At 36.4% G+C, this 14555-nt stretch overlaps 1 protein-coding gene across 1 annotated transcript in view; it reads right to left on the bottom strand.

Annotated features, from left to right (window-relative positions):
- The window catches only part of ENTHD1 (ENTH domain containing 1), a 101162-nt gene extending 87992 nt beyond the window's left edge, over positions 1-13170 (bottom strand). The window contains exon 1 of the mRNA XM_055327816.1: positions 12822-13170. Coding sequence (XP_055183791.1) covers positions 12822-13170 — 349 coding nt within the window. The remainder of the gene's footprint in view (positions 1-12821) is intronic.
- Between the last annotated feature and the right edge of the window lie 1385 nt (positions 13171-14555).

Here is a 14555-nt window from a genome sequence, read left to right as displayed (position 1 = left end):
GGAAACTCTTAGAAGCTATCAATCAAAAAAAAAAAAAGCTACCAATCTTTTCTTTGAACCTCCAATAATAGCCCACTTGTCAGCATTTCAGTCAGCAGACATTTATTCAGCACCTCCACCAAATTGAGTAAAGAAATAGAGATCTCAATAAAATAACCTCAGCCCTCCAAACCCGGAGTCCAGTGAAGGAGGTAACATGTCCTTGGGTCATAGAGCAGTGTGCTTCAACAGATATGTGGGCAAGGTGCATTGGATGGGCAGAAACTGTAAAAACAGGATAGTGGAGAAGCCCTTCCTAGTGAATGGTTTGCACTGCGCATTATTTGGACATGAATATACACTGCAGGAAATAAAAGTAATAAAAGTAAAAATATGCCAAGGAGTAATAGTATAAGCTAATATTGATTGATGATCTAGAAGGTGCCTGGCCTTCAGACATTATCTCCAATCCTCACAAAGTCCATTTTACAGATAAGAAAAGTAAGTTTAGGGGGAGTAAAAAACTTTTCCAAAGTCATAAAGTTAATAATAAGTTTGAAGGTAGAGACTGGCTCTATAGAAATACCACAATATAGACTTTAGTTTCCTTGACTGAATTTAGCATACAAATGTAAGCTTTTTTATTTGATGAGAACCTTGAGAACGATTGTGTTGACACAACACTGAAGTGCTAAACTGTTATTCTCTCTTGTTTGTTTACTGTACTCTGCTGTCCATGTGTGTATAATATGTAAAGAGGAACGTGGGAAGACTGGCTAGACTGGCATATTTAAGTTTAAATAGATTCATGGTTTGTTTCTTGCTGTCATGATTACCAATGATTATATTTGCTCGAAGGAGCAAAAGGTGATCCAAAATATTAAACTGTTGTAGGTATAAAGGTTTTATTTGAACTCACGGTAATATAACTTTCAAGTTACTTGCAACAATAACAAAGCACTAACCGAACAGGCTCATGATGACCCAAAGCCTGGATGTTCGTTTAAAGGAAATTCATTTGTTCATCAAAACTATAAAAATATGTGTTACAGGAAATCACATTTGTTCAGCAGCCTTGTGTTAATTATCCCACCTCTCTGTAAATGAGCACATCTACCTTGCACTAATGAACCAGCCTCCACCATGTATCAGATGGGTTTGATGGTTAGAGAATTCTGACCACTGCTGTCTGACAGCTATAGAGAGACAATCAAGTCTGATGCACTTGGAAGCTAGATTCTTCCCACAGTGTTTAGGCACTACCCTCCTTCCTGCCCCCACCCCCTCCCACCTCCCTGTCCAGGAGCTGCCTGCCTCACACTGTCCCACTTCTGTCCCTCCTGTAAAAGAAGGAAGACAGTCAGATTTCAGTTATTTTGCTTTTAGAGGCTAACCAACATCCAAAGCAATTCTACATTTTAAAATATTTTCTTTTTCTTGAACTCACTCTTTCCAGATATCTTGGCTCTGTTTAATTCATTATAGTCACCTTGAAAGTGAAATTCTAATCATTCCTTTGTTCTTCTATTTGTCCATGTCCAGTCTTTCTCTAAATCCTATCAGGGTTTCTCTAAATCCTATCAGGGTCCAAATACCTGGTGTTTTGTTTTCTTCCCTTCGGTGAGAACCTGAACTCAAAAAACCATCTCCTCAAAAAAAAAATTTTTTTTTAAATCAATAACTTCTAAACTAGCGTAAATATATAAATGTATCACATCTTCCACAGTCTTTGCTTTTTACATTTTGGGTTGTGTCTCTTAACTCTGGCTTATAAGGTTTAGTTCCTACTCCAAGACTTTCAAACTTTAGTGAACAAATGGGTAAGTGATTGGTAAGGGCCAATCCTGGAGGCAGACAGGCAGCCTGTACAAAATCAGCCATGGGTCAAAGTGTGAAGCATCTAATTCCCAAATTAGATGACTGATAATGACAAGGGAAAACTAAAATGGCAGTAATGTCACCAGTGTATGCCAAGTTACTTCTAGTAAAACCGCTTAACATAACTTTTTAACAACACTGAAAATTTGTCTTTTTAGAATGTACCTTTAAAAAGAAATCCATCAAAAGATGAATGGATAAAGAAGATGTGGTTTATGTATACAATGGAATATTACTCAGCCATTAGAAACGACAAATACCCACCATTTGCATCGACGTAGATGGAACTGAGTGAAATAATATGCTGAGTGAAATAAGTCAGTTGGAGAAGGACAAACATATGGAGAAAAAATAAGTGGGAAATATCAGAAAGGGAGACAGAACATGAAAGACTCCTAACTCTGGGAAATGAACTAGGGGAGGTGGAAGGGGAGGTGGGTGGGGGTGGGGGTGACTGGGTGGCGGGCACTGAGGTGGGCACTTGACTGGATGAGCACTGGGTGTTATTCTGTATGTTGACAAATTGAACACCAATAAAAAATAAATTTATTTAAAAAAATAAATAAAAATAAAAAATAAAAAGAAATCTACCTTTAATTTAAATAAATGTACACATATAATGGCCCATTTAAACAAAATTAACTACAATCTCATGACTTACCTAATTGAGAATAAAGTAGTACATACATCTATAATGCACACATTTCCAAGAATACTATAAATTTGGTTTTATAAAAAGAATACCATAATCTGTATAAATAAATAATTCGATGGTATGAAACATTCAATTAGGTATTTTTCAGACAATTTTAATTAAGTTCACTCTGGTAGTTAGATGAAACTTTGTTAGGATATTTTTAAAAACTCAATTAGGAGAGGCTGTGTAGCACAATAATAGAATAGCACTAAGCAGTATTAGGATATATGAGCTTAATCATGTTCAGTCATTAATTAGCTGTGCAACCTTACCTAAATAACTTAATCTGTCTGGGTGCTAGCTCCTCATCTCTTTAAGAGGGATAACATATATCTTTTATTCCTCTAAGATATTGTAAGGGTCAAATAAGATACCAAACACAAAAATGCTCTATTATTAAAATCTAGTAACTCAAACAACTAGATACCTTATGGAAAAGACTGAACTTTACTTCCACCTCATAATATACAAAAAAGTTAATTCTAGATCAATCACAGACCTAGCTAAAACTGTAAGATGTCTAAAAGAAAACAAGAGAACTCCTTCATAGCTTTGGGGTAGGCAAGTTTCTCAGACAAGACACAAAAGGCATCAGCCATAAAGGAAAACATACTGCACTTCATCAAAAGACATTAAGAAAGTGGAAAGACAAGTCACAAACTTGGAGAAAATATTTGTAATCCATATATCTATCTGACAAAGGACTCATATCCAGAATGTATAAAGAACCACTACAAATGAAATTTAAAAATAGGCAAAAAAATTTTAAATTGAAATAGGCAAAACACTTGAATAGGCAAAGATGTTCACATGCTCACAAATCATATTAAAAGATGTTCAACACCTTTTCAGGGAAATGGGAGATTGAAACAATACTATATACTCATCAAATTGGTTAAATAAAAAAGAATAACAGTATTTAAGTAGTGACAAGTATGTGGAGCAACAAACTCTCAAACACTGCTGGTGGGAGTACGAAGTGGTAGAAACCACTTTAGAAGACTAGTTGAATATACACCTGCTCTATGACCCAGAAATGCCACTCTTGAGCACATGCCCAAGAGAACTGAATATGTATAGCCATAAAAAGGCTTACATAATAACATTCACAACAGCTTTATTCATAATAGCCAAGAACTATACACATATCAAATGCCCATCAACAGAAGATGGGCAAAAAAACTGAGATGTTCATATAATGGAACAGGACTCACCAATAAACAGGAATGATACTACTAATGTATGCAACAACATGCATGAGTCTTAAAATCATTAGTGGAGATAAAGAAGCCAGAGGCAGAAGAATACATATGTTTCCATCTGTATGAGTTTCAAGAAAAAACACAACTAATTTACGCAGTAGGAGAAATTAGAATAGCAGCTGCCGCTGGGAAGGAGGAAGAACTAAGTGGAAAGGGGGATAAACAGAAAGGGGGATTGGAAATGTTCTTTATCTTCATATGGGTGATTGGTTATACTTACCAACATTCATCAAACTGTATACTTAGGATCTGTGCATGTTATAGTATATAAATTATATCTCAATAAAGCAGTGTTAGCATTAAAAACCTATTTTAAAAAATAATTTAGAGGGCAGCCCGGGTGGCTCAGCGATTTAGCGCCACCTTCGGCCCAGGGTGTGGTCCTGGAGACCTGGGACTGAGTCCCACATCGGGCTCCCTGCATGGAGCCTGCTTCTCCCTCTGTCTGTGTCTCTGCCTCTCTCTCTCTCATGAATAAATAAAATCTTTAAATAATAATAATAATTTAAAGAGGTGGAAATTTTATGGTTAAAGGAGTCAACTTTGACATTTATATTTTTTATATTCCTAAAAGAAACTTAATTGCTATAAATCTGCTGAAGGTATAAAAGTATTACAGTATTAGTCATCCATTCATCTAATATCTATTGAGTGATCCTACTCCCAGGCAATGTAGTAAGTGCCAGAGATAATGTTATCGCCCTTTAGAAATTCACAGTTTTGCAAAAGATACAGGCATGTATATAAACGTGCTCTGACAGAGGTATAGGGATGTTGTGCACATAAGGGAAAGAACATTGCACTTGACCTGAAAATATCAAGGAGATTGAGGACTATCAGTTGGAGAACCTGAATCACCTGCAGGAACATGGCACTCTTTCTGATAAGTTTGAGCCTAATGTATAATGGGCCCTAAACCTGCGATAAAAAACAGGCCCAGCCATGCCAACTGCATCTAGCTATTTGTCCAAGACCGTAAAATTAGATTTGAGTGAATGATTTTTTAGGCCATGACTCCTGCAAGTCAAGAGTATAATATGTACATTTCTCGTATCATCTTTGACATAAAATAACTCTGAAATAGATGAAAAAAAGAATAAACCTCTCGGTTCCTGTCCCAGATTAATGAACACAACTAATTCAGTTCTCAGATCCTTCCTATGTGCTCCATCCTGCTATATGCTATTAGTCAAGTGCTTGGTCAAGTCTGGAGATGTGACATGTGGTGACAGCATAGAGTAGAAGAGCAAAGAGCATGAGCATGATATGGATAACATCATTCATTCAACAACATATTGTTGAGAACATGGATTCTAGAGTCAAAACGTCTAGATTATAATCTTGACTCTAACACTAACTAGCCGTGTGAGCTAGCTACTCAACTTCTTTGTACCTTCCTTTCCTCATCAGTAAAAAGGGGCCAACCTATCCAAAGGGTTATTATGAAGATTAAACGAGTTAATACAGGTAAAATGTTTAGAAGAGCCTTTGTCACAGAGTTAAATGATATAAACTTGTTTGCTAATATAGGGGTCCAAAAAGTTGGAGAATACAGAATAAACTTATTTTTAAGCAGTATGTTGGTTACATTTTAAATTGATATGTTCAATGTTTTTCTACAGATTCTAGACACTGTTTCAGGTAAAGTATCTCTGTATTTTTTTTTAATTTTTATTTATTTATGATAGTCACAGAGAGAGAGAGAGAGGCGCAGAGACACAAGCAGAGGGAGAAGCAGGCTCCATGCACCGGGAGCCCGACGTGGGATTCGATCCTGGGTCTCTAGGATCGCGCCCTGGGCCAAAGGCAGGTGCCAAACCGCTGCACCACCCAGGGATCCCAAGTATCTCTGTATTTAAAACAATGTGTTCTAGCTTGGATTGCTTCTCATTTAATTGATTTTTAATTTCTGCCTGATTAGATCTAAATTCTGCAGTCATGAAGTCTCTTGAGTCCTTTACGCTTTTTTCTAGAGCCACCAGTAGCTTTATTAATAGTGCTTCTGAACTGGCTTTCTGACATTGAATTGTAATCCAAATTTTGTAACTGTGGGAGAGAGGATTGTTTCTGATTTTTTCTTTTGAAGTGAGGTTTTCCTTCTAGTCATTTTGCTCAGTGCAGAGTGGCCAAAAACAAATTGTACTGGGAAAAGGAGAAAAAGAGAGAAGAGAAAGAGAAGGAAGGAAGGAAGGAGAGAGAAGAAAAGAAAAAAGAAAAAAGAAAAAAGGAGGGGGAAGTAAACAGAAATCAAAGAACAAAAAAACAAGGGGGGGGTATCCTCTGATTCTGTATACTGTAAATCCCTCGACTTCCCCTGGAACTTTCCAGTGCTGCTTGGTCAAAAATTTGGTTTTCCCCTGTTGGTCTAGCTGGTCTTCTGGGGGAGGGGCCTGCTGTGCTGATTTTCAGGTGTTAGCACTTGGGGGGTGGAAGGGGAGATGGGCGGGGGGTGGGGGGGTGACTCGGTGACGGGCACTGAGGTGGGCACTTGACGGGATGAGCACTGGGTGTTATTCTACATGTTGGCAAATTGAACACCAATAAAAAATAAATTTACAAAGAAAATAAATAAAATAAAATAAATAAAATAAAATAAAATAAAATAAAATAAAATAAAACAATGTGTTCAACTGTCAACCTAAAACCCCCCCAAAACTATAATACAAAACAGTGTCCCCAAAGTCTGAAAACAGTGAAATTTATCATAAAATTTACTATAAATCTTTTCAGATGAATAATTAAACTCATTGTTTTCAATTTACTTCATCTGAAAAGCCGTCTGGAGGTTGAAAAAAAGCATATGGAGAACCTTGTTTGAAACGTTAACCAATGAACTATTTGAAAATAAGTTTCTCTTGTTTCCCCAAGTTTTCTGAATTGTTTTCTCAACTTTTCCCCTCTACAGTACAGTTGCCTTCCCTTAGCCATGAGGAATACTTTCCAAGACCCCTAGTTAGATGCCAGAAACTGTAGAGACCATAAAAACTGTGAAGACAATCCTATATATGTCTTTTTTCTACACATGCGTACCTACGATGAAGTTTATTTGTAAATTAAGCACAGTAACAGATTAACAACAATAATAAAATAGAACAATTATACCAATATACCATAATAAAAGCTATTATATGAATGGGTTATCTCTCTCAAAATATCTTATTGTATTCTACTCACCTTTTTTTATGTGATGTGAAATAATACAACACCTATGTGATAATATGGAAGTGAAGTGAGTGACATAAGCATTGTGATATAGCACTAGGCTACTACCAACCTTCTGAACAATATGTCAGAAGGAGGATCATCTGCTTCCAGACCACAGTTGACCACGGGTAACTGAAACTATGGAAACTGAAACCACAGATAAGGGGAGATTACTGTAATACTATTATTAATTACTGGGCAGGCACTGTGTGATAGGCACTGTTGTAATGTTATAGAGCATGGACAAAGATGTTAAGCATCTGACCCTTGATTTTAGCTCAGCTCATGATCTCAAGGTCATGAGATTGAGCCCCACATTGGGCTCTGTGCTCAGTGCAGAATCTGCTTGTGATTTTCTGCCTTTCCCTCTGCCCCTCTTCCTGCTCATGCTCTCTCTCTCCCTCTCTCTAAAAAATATATATAAAAATCTTTAAACCTCAAACAGACATAAAATATCCCTGTCTTCATGAAACTTATGCTCTTGTAGGAGGAGAAAGAAAACAAATAATAGGGAGTAAGAAGAGATAAAAAAAATATATAAAATATGCCCTATGTCAGATAAGAAAAGCTATGAAGAAAAATAAAACAGAAGGTGGCTAGGGCGTATCAGTACAAAGAATGGGGTGGGGCTGATTTTAAATAAATAGGGTAGATATAAGAGACCTAATAAAATGACTTTCTCAGATTCTCAGCAGAGATCTGAAGTGAGGAAGCATTGCAGGTATCTGGAGACGTGCACTCCAGGTAAAGGGTAAAAACTAATCAAGGAAACCAACATGAAGGTCTTTTTTTCTATAGTTTCTTCTGCTTTAACCTTTTTTCTTTGTCTCTTCTTAATACCAGTATCTCAGGTAGGATCCAGTTATAGATTCTTGGATCACTGCAATTTCTCTCTCATTAATTTCTCGGTATAAAATTCATTGCTGGGAACCCCGGGTGGTGCAGCGGTTTGGCGCCTGCCTTTGGCCCAGGGTGCGATCCTGGAGACCCGGGATCGAATTCCACATCGGGCTCCTGGTGCATGGAGCCTGCTTCTCCCTCTGCCTATGTCTCTGCCTCTCTCTCTCTCTCTGTGACTATCATAAATAAATAAAAATAAAAAATAAAAAATAAAAAAAAAAACTTCATTGCTTTCTTTTCTGATCCAACAAAATCATTCTTATTGAGTAGTTTTTCAATGATCAAATTTCTTACCTCAATTCCCTCAGTTTCTTTTTTTATAACTTCTACTAAATAAAAACTTACTCATGTCCAGTATGTACCAAGGCCTGATGGTAAAAAGATGATTATCATATGACAAATACCCTAAGAATCTAGTCAAGGACAAATCTGTACATATACATGTACATGTATACATACATGCACACATATACATATATATATCAAATGGATATACTATAAAAAACCCACACTGATATTATTAATAAAGTTCTACAGCAATTAATTCTGCCTAGTGAGAAAAAGAAATAGTTGGAGATATGGAGGAAAAGACCTCTGAGCTAGAATTTGACAACTAAGTAGGAATTCAACAAACACACAGCAAGAAACTATTACAGGGAAGAAGAAACATCTTAAGTATCAGCACATAGAAGTGAAGAATATATTAGGAATGCCAAATGCAATGTGTTAGATTGAAGACTAAGGACTTAATAGTAAAAGGTCGATTTGGAACATGCTAAGGGGCCTGACTTTATCCTGAGAACAAGTAATTCCCAAACTATTTTAACTGCACACCCAATCAGTAACAATTTTTTTGTTCATGCACTGACCCCCAATATACATATACATTTGTTTATGTATAAATTATGCCAAGAGCTATTATTCTAATAATTACATTCACTAAGAAACAAACACAAAGAGATAAATGCATAAAAGATAAAAATGAAATACTTTTCTTGCCCTTTTGGTGCTACCAAATAATCAGGAGTATTTACAAAGTCCAAGATAGTATACTTGTGCTTCCTTCTTTGATCCTAAGCTCAACTGTTAGGAAATCTGAAAGACCTTTAGATAGTGAATTTAAACATATCCAAATATACCATACTTTGTACATATAAAAGGTATAAATGCATAACTAAGCATGTCTGCTTAAAATTTCATGCTTATCTATCTTATCTCTTAAAATAGCTCATAAACTCTTTAGAGCATGGGCTGATCCTCTCTTTCCACTTAAGAAAAAAAAATCAAGTGCTTAGTACAGTAATAAAATATCTGCTCTATAAAGAAAAAAATGATTATATTCCATTCACGATCATACAAAATACTGACTTTTTTTAAACCTAATTCTTGGGGATGCAAAATTTTGATCACTATTTTAATTTTTAAAAATAAATTCAAACCTCATGAAAGTTAATGTCTTTACAATTTCTAGATTAAAAAGCACAGCATGATCAAAACCCAGGAAGATTTTATTTCATCACTAAACCTCAAACCTGGGGTACCTGGGTGGCTCAGTCGGTTTAAGCATCTGGCCTTTGATTTTAGCTCAGGTCATGATCTAAAAGTCATGAGATTGAGCCCCACATCAGGCTTTGCACCCAGTGCAGAATCTGCTTGTGATTCTCTGCCTCTCTCTCTCCCCCCTTCCTGCTCATGCTCTCTCTGCCTCTCTCTAAAATATATATATATATATATATATATATATATATATATATATATATATATATATATATAAATTTTTAAACCTCAAATCTGACCTTAAGTAAAGAGTTCAAAAAATAAAAAGGATATACATCATGACCAAGTGTGATTTACACTAGGGATGCAGGTTGGTACCCGTATGAAAATCAAGGTAATACACCATATTAGAATAAAGGGGGAAAACACAATCATTTCAACAGATGCAGAAAAAGCACTTGACAAAAGTCAACAGCCTTTCCTCATAAAAACACTCAACAAATTAGAACTCTAACAACCTTATGATGAAAAGCATCTATGAAAACCTAACATCATACCTAATGGTAAAAGACTGAACGTATTCCTCTTAAGATCAGAAACAAGACAAGGATGTCTGCTCTCACCAGTTCTATTCAATCCTGTACAGGTTTTAGCCAGGGAAATTAAGCAAAAAAAGAAATAAAAGGCATCCAGATTGGAAAGGAAGATTAAAACTATTTCCATTTGCAGATGACATGATCTTGCATGCAGAAAATCCTAAGGAATCTGAAGAAAAAAACAACAAACTATTACAGCTAATAAATGAGCTCAGCAAGTAGCAGGACACAAGAGCAATACACAAAAATAACTCAGTCAGTTGTATTTCTATACACTCGCAAAGAATAATCTGAAAATGGAATTAAGAAAACAATTCCATTTACAATAGCACCAAACAATTAAAAAAACAGTAAAAAATTAACAAGGGATTTTTTAAAAAAAGATTTTATTTATTTATTCATGAGAGACACAGAGAGACACGGAAATATAGGCAGAGAGAGAAACAGGCTCCATGCAAGGAGCCCGATGTGGGATTCCATCCTGGAACTCCAAGATCACAGCCTGAGCCAAGGGCAGACACTCAACTGCTGAGCCACCCAGGCATCCTGGACATAGGATTTCTATAGACATTTCTCCAAAGAAGATCTATAAATGACCAACAAGGGCATAAAAAGATGTTCAACATCATTAGTCTTTAGGGAAATGTGAATTGAAATCACAATGAGATACAACTTTTCACATTCAGTAGAATGGCTATAATCAAAAAGATGGACAGTAAAAAGTGTTGACAAGGATGTGAAAAAACAGGGACCCTCTTACATTATTGGTAAGAATGTAAAATGGCATAGCTGCTAAGGAAAACAGGTTACTGGTTCCTCAAAAAAACTAAACATAGAATTGCCATATGATCGAGCGATTCCATTCTTAAGTATACACCCAAAGGAATTGAAAGCAGAGACTCAAACTGACACTTGGATGCTTTCGTTCATTCCAGCACTATTCACAATAGCCAGGAGGTGAAAACAGCTCAAGAATCTCCCAACTGATGAATAGATAAACAAAATGCGATATATTTATACCACAGAATGTCATTCAGCTATAAGAGGAATGAAGTCTTGAGACGTCCCACAGCACAGATGAACTGGAAAACACTGTGGTATGTGAAATAAGCCAGACAGAAAAGGGCAAATGCTCTATGATTTCACTTATATGAGATACCCAGCATAGGACATTTATAGAGACATAAAGTAGATGAAAGGTTAGCAGGACAGTCATTGCTTAATGGTTATGGAGTTTCTGTCTGGGGTGATGAAAAGTTTTGGAAGTAGACAGTGGTGATGGTGGTACAACTTTATGAATAGAATTAATGCCACTGAACTGCATACTTAAATGACAAATTTTGTTATTTACATTTTATCACAATATTTAAAAATTAATATACCTAAAGCCACAGGATTGTATACTTGAAATGAGTGAACTGTATGGTAAGTGAATTATATCGCAACAAAGCTGATTTTTAAAACATGAAGAAAAAAAAGAAATGAGCTCTGAGGCTATAAAAGGACATGAGAGAATCTTAAATGCCTACTGTCAAGGAAAGAAACGAGTCTGAAAAAACTACATATTGTATGATTCCAGCTATATGACATTCTGGAAAAGGCAAAACTATAAAGACAAGAAAAAAAATCAGTGGTTGCCAAGGGTTCTAGCTTAAAAAGAACCAACAAGTGGAACATGGGGCATTATCAAGGCAGCACAACTATTCTGTAGGATATCAGAATGGTACATACATGACACGCATTTTTCAAAACCCACAGAACTGTAGAACACAAAGAGCCAACCTTAAGTTAAACAAGGGACTTTAGTTAATGTATTAATACTGGTTTGTCAACTGTAACAAACGCACCACCCTACTGCAAGATGTTAATAGGAGAAACAGCATGTGGATGGGGAAGGGTCTATGAGAACTCTGTACTCCCTGTGTAATTCTTCTGTAAACCTAAAAGTGCTCTTTAAAAAGTCTATTCTAAAAATGTATACTTAACACAAAGATTGCACTGAATTTTATCCTCTTCTCATGATTCATAAGCCTATTCCCTTTAAGCACAAATTATAATTTTACATTAGACAGGGAGGAAGTGCTGATTCTTTTAGCACTGTAGATACCAGACACTACCAAATCAGTTCAGTATTCCACGCACCCTTTCCCTATTTCACCTCCTCCTCCACCCCCAACAAAATTATTTTATGACCTAAATTTTTGTATTCATGTAAGTACTTCCATCTAGATAGTCTTTGAAGATTCTGTAGTCTTTGGAAACACTTCTTTACATTTGTGACTAAATTTCAGTCTAATTATAATTATGAATTACAGTGACATTATTATAGCAAACTGCCATGCCTCCCGCTTTATTCACTTTGTTCATTTTCTATGAGGTATCGTTTTATCAGGAACCTAAGTGTGTTGGTTTTACCCATCTTCTTGGGAAAAAAAAAAATTGTTCTCTAAGGCCCTCAGGAGTCAACACAAAGGATTAAACTGGAAACTATAACTGTCCCAGGAGAAAGGGGGCTGATACATTTAAGAACAACTTTTCCCCAGCTCCTGCTTTAAAAGGATCCCCTCCCAAACCTCTCTTTTTTTTTTTAAGATTTTATTTATTTATTCATTCATGATAGACACAGAAAGAGAGGCCGAGACATAGACAGAAGGAGAAACAGGCTCCCTGAGGGGAGCCTGATGTAGGACTCAATCCCAGGACTTCGGGATCATGACCTGAGTCAAAGGCAGATGCTCAACCACTGAGCCACCCAGGTGTCCCCCAAACCTCTCATCTTTATTGGCACACTGTATGCATTTCTTTTACCTTGGTCTTTTCCAGCTTCATCTATGTGTTGAAAATCCTTTAGGGTTTGAATGTTACAAAACCCTTCTCTGCAATGCTGAATAACTTTCTTTGATCCATTCTTGATGAGATAATCCATGAGTGTCAGGGATTTATACACATGGCGCCAGTTCTTCCCATGATCATTGAGTCTCTGCCACAGCATATTCATAATCTCTGACAGAGAAATTGTGTTGAAAGTCAGGCCACTGATATCTAACATCAGAGAACTAGAAGGACCCCAAGGGTCATTAGAAGTTGCTTCTCTGACTTTTATTTCAGCATCTGAATAATTTTTCACAAAGTTTTTCACTTGTCTCCTGAATGCCATAGGTAAGACAAGTTTGAAGGAGATGGGGAGGAGAGCAGTGGAATCAGAGCTTATATAATTGGTTTATAAAACACCTGACAGGTAAGTGGTCCCCAGTTCTGCTGCTCCCAAACACAAATGATTAATCTTCATTTTGATGAGGCATCGGTTTCCTGCAAAGCACAAAAAAGATGTAAGTTAAATACTTTTTGAAATATCTACAGAAGACCAAGTCAGTCTGAAAAAATCTAGGATTACTTAGAAATCAGCCCTTCATTTAATCAGCCAGAATTGGGGGCACCACCTAAATTCTCCTAGGATCAGTATGGAAAAATCTCTCATAAGGAATTGGCCTGTATTATTTAAAGAAATCTAGATGGTCTTTCTAATCTTAAAAGTTTCTGTAGAAAATATCGTTCAACCTCTTTGGCCAGAAATAAATTATTTTAAAGCATTCCATGGACAATCTTTAAAAAAAAAAAAAAGGTGGGGGGGGCAGCCCAGGTGGCTCAGCGGTTTAGCACCTGCCTTTGGCCCAGGGTATGATCCTGGAGACCCAGGATGGAGTCCCACGTCAGGCTCCCTGCATGGAGCCTGCTTCTCCCTCTGCCTGTGTCTCTGTCTCTCATGAATAAATAAAATCTTAGATAAAATAAAATAAAATAAATAAAATAAAATAAAATAAAATAAAATAAAATAAAATAAAGCATTCCATGGACAATGGCAAGTTAGTATAAGAAAATGGGGCTTGTACTCTGACATCTCATTCTTAAAATTTGTCGTCACATATAAAAATAGTGGGTCCTGAAGGTAATTAAGATGGTAGCATCCAAGCCTTAGAATCATCAGATGACCCTGGGTTGTATTCTTAGAACTACAGGCCACTAGAATCAGATCTAAATATGTTCTGCATTCTTGTTAATCTGAAAGTAGGGAGGGTTGTCAGCTATTAATATAAGTAGTTGTACCTCAGTGGACTTGACATCTAACTCGTGGTACCCTTAACCAGTATTTTAGTCCTGGTAAGGTTAGCAAGTTCAAGAAAAAGGTTAAATTACTTTCTTCACTGGGCTTTAGAAAAGGAAATATGCATTGAGGAGTAAACAATGTCAATACTATGATACAAATCAGGTAACAATTTCCCTAAAACCTGGAGTGATCAGCATCTGTATTTCTCACATCCCAAAACAAGTACACACAAAAAGAGGCCCATTTAGGTTGATACAAAATACATTAAAACCTAAAGGAGGTCTGTAGCCCCAGAACCTTAAATGATGCTTATGAATGATCAACTCGCAGTTCATATGAAACCATTCCCTTCCTTCTTTTTCATTGCTTCACATTAAGGTGGGCCAGTTAGTTTGCAATTTCCCTGGTGATTCATCCCTGATGGCCACCAAGATAGT

This window comes from Nyctereutes procyonoides, unplaced genomic scaffold (genome assembly GCF_905146905.1).
Source record: "Nyctereutes procyonoides isolate TBG_1078 unplaced genomic scaffold, NYPRO_anot_genome, whole genome shotgun sequence".
NCBI classification, from domain to species: Eukaryota; Metazoa; Chordata; class Mammalia; order Carnivora; family Canidae; genus Nyctereutes; species Nyctereutes procyonoides.
This window is presented reverse-complemented; position numbering and strand designations above follow the sequence as displayed.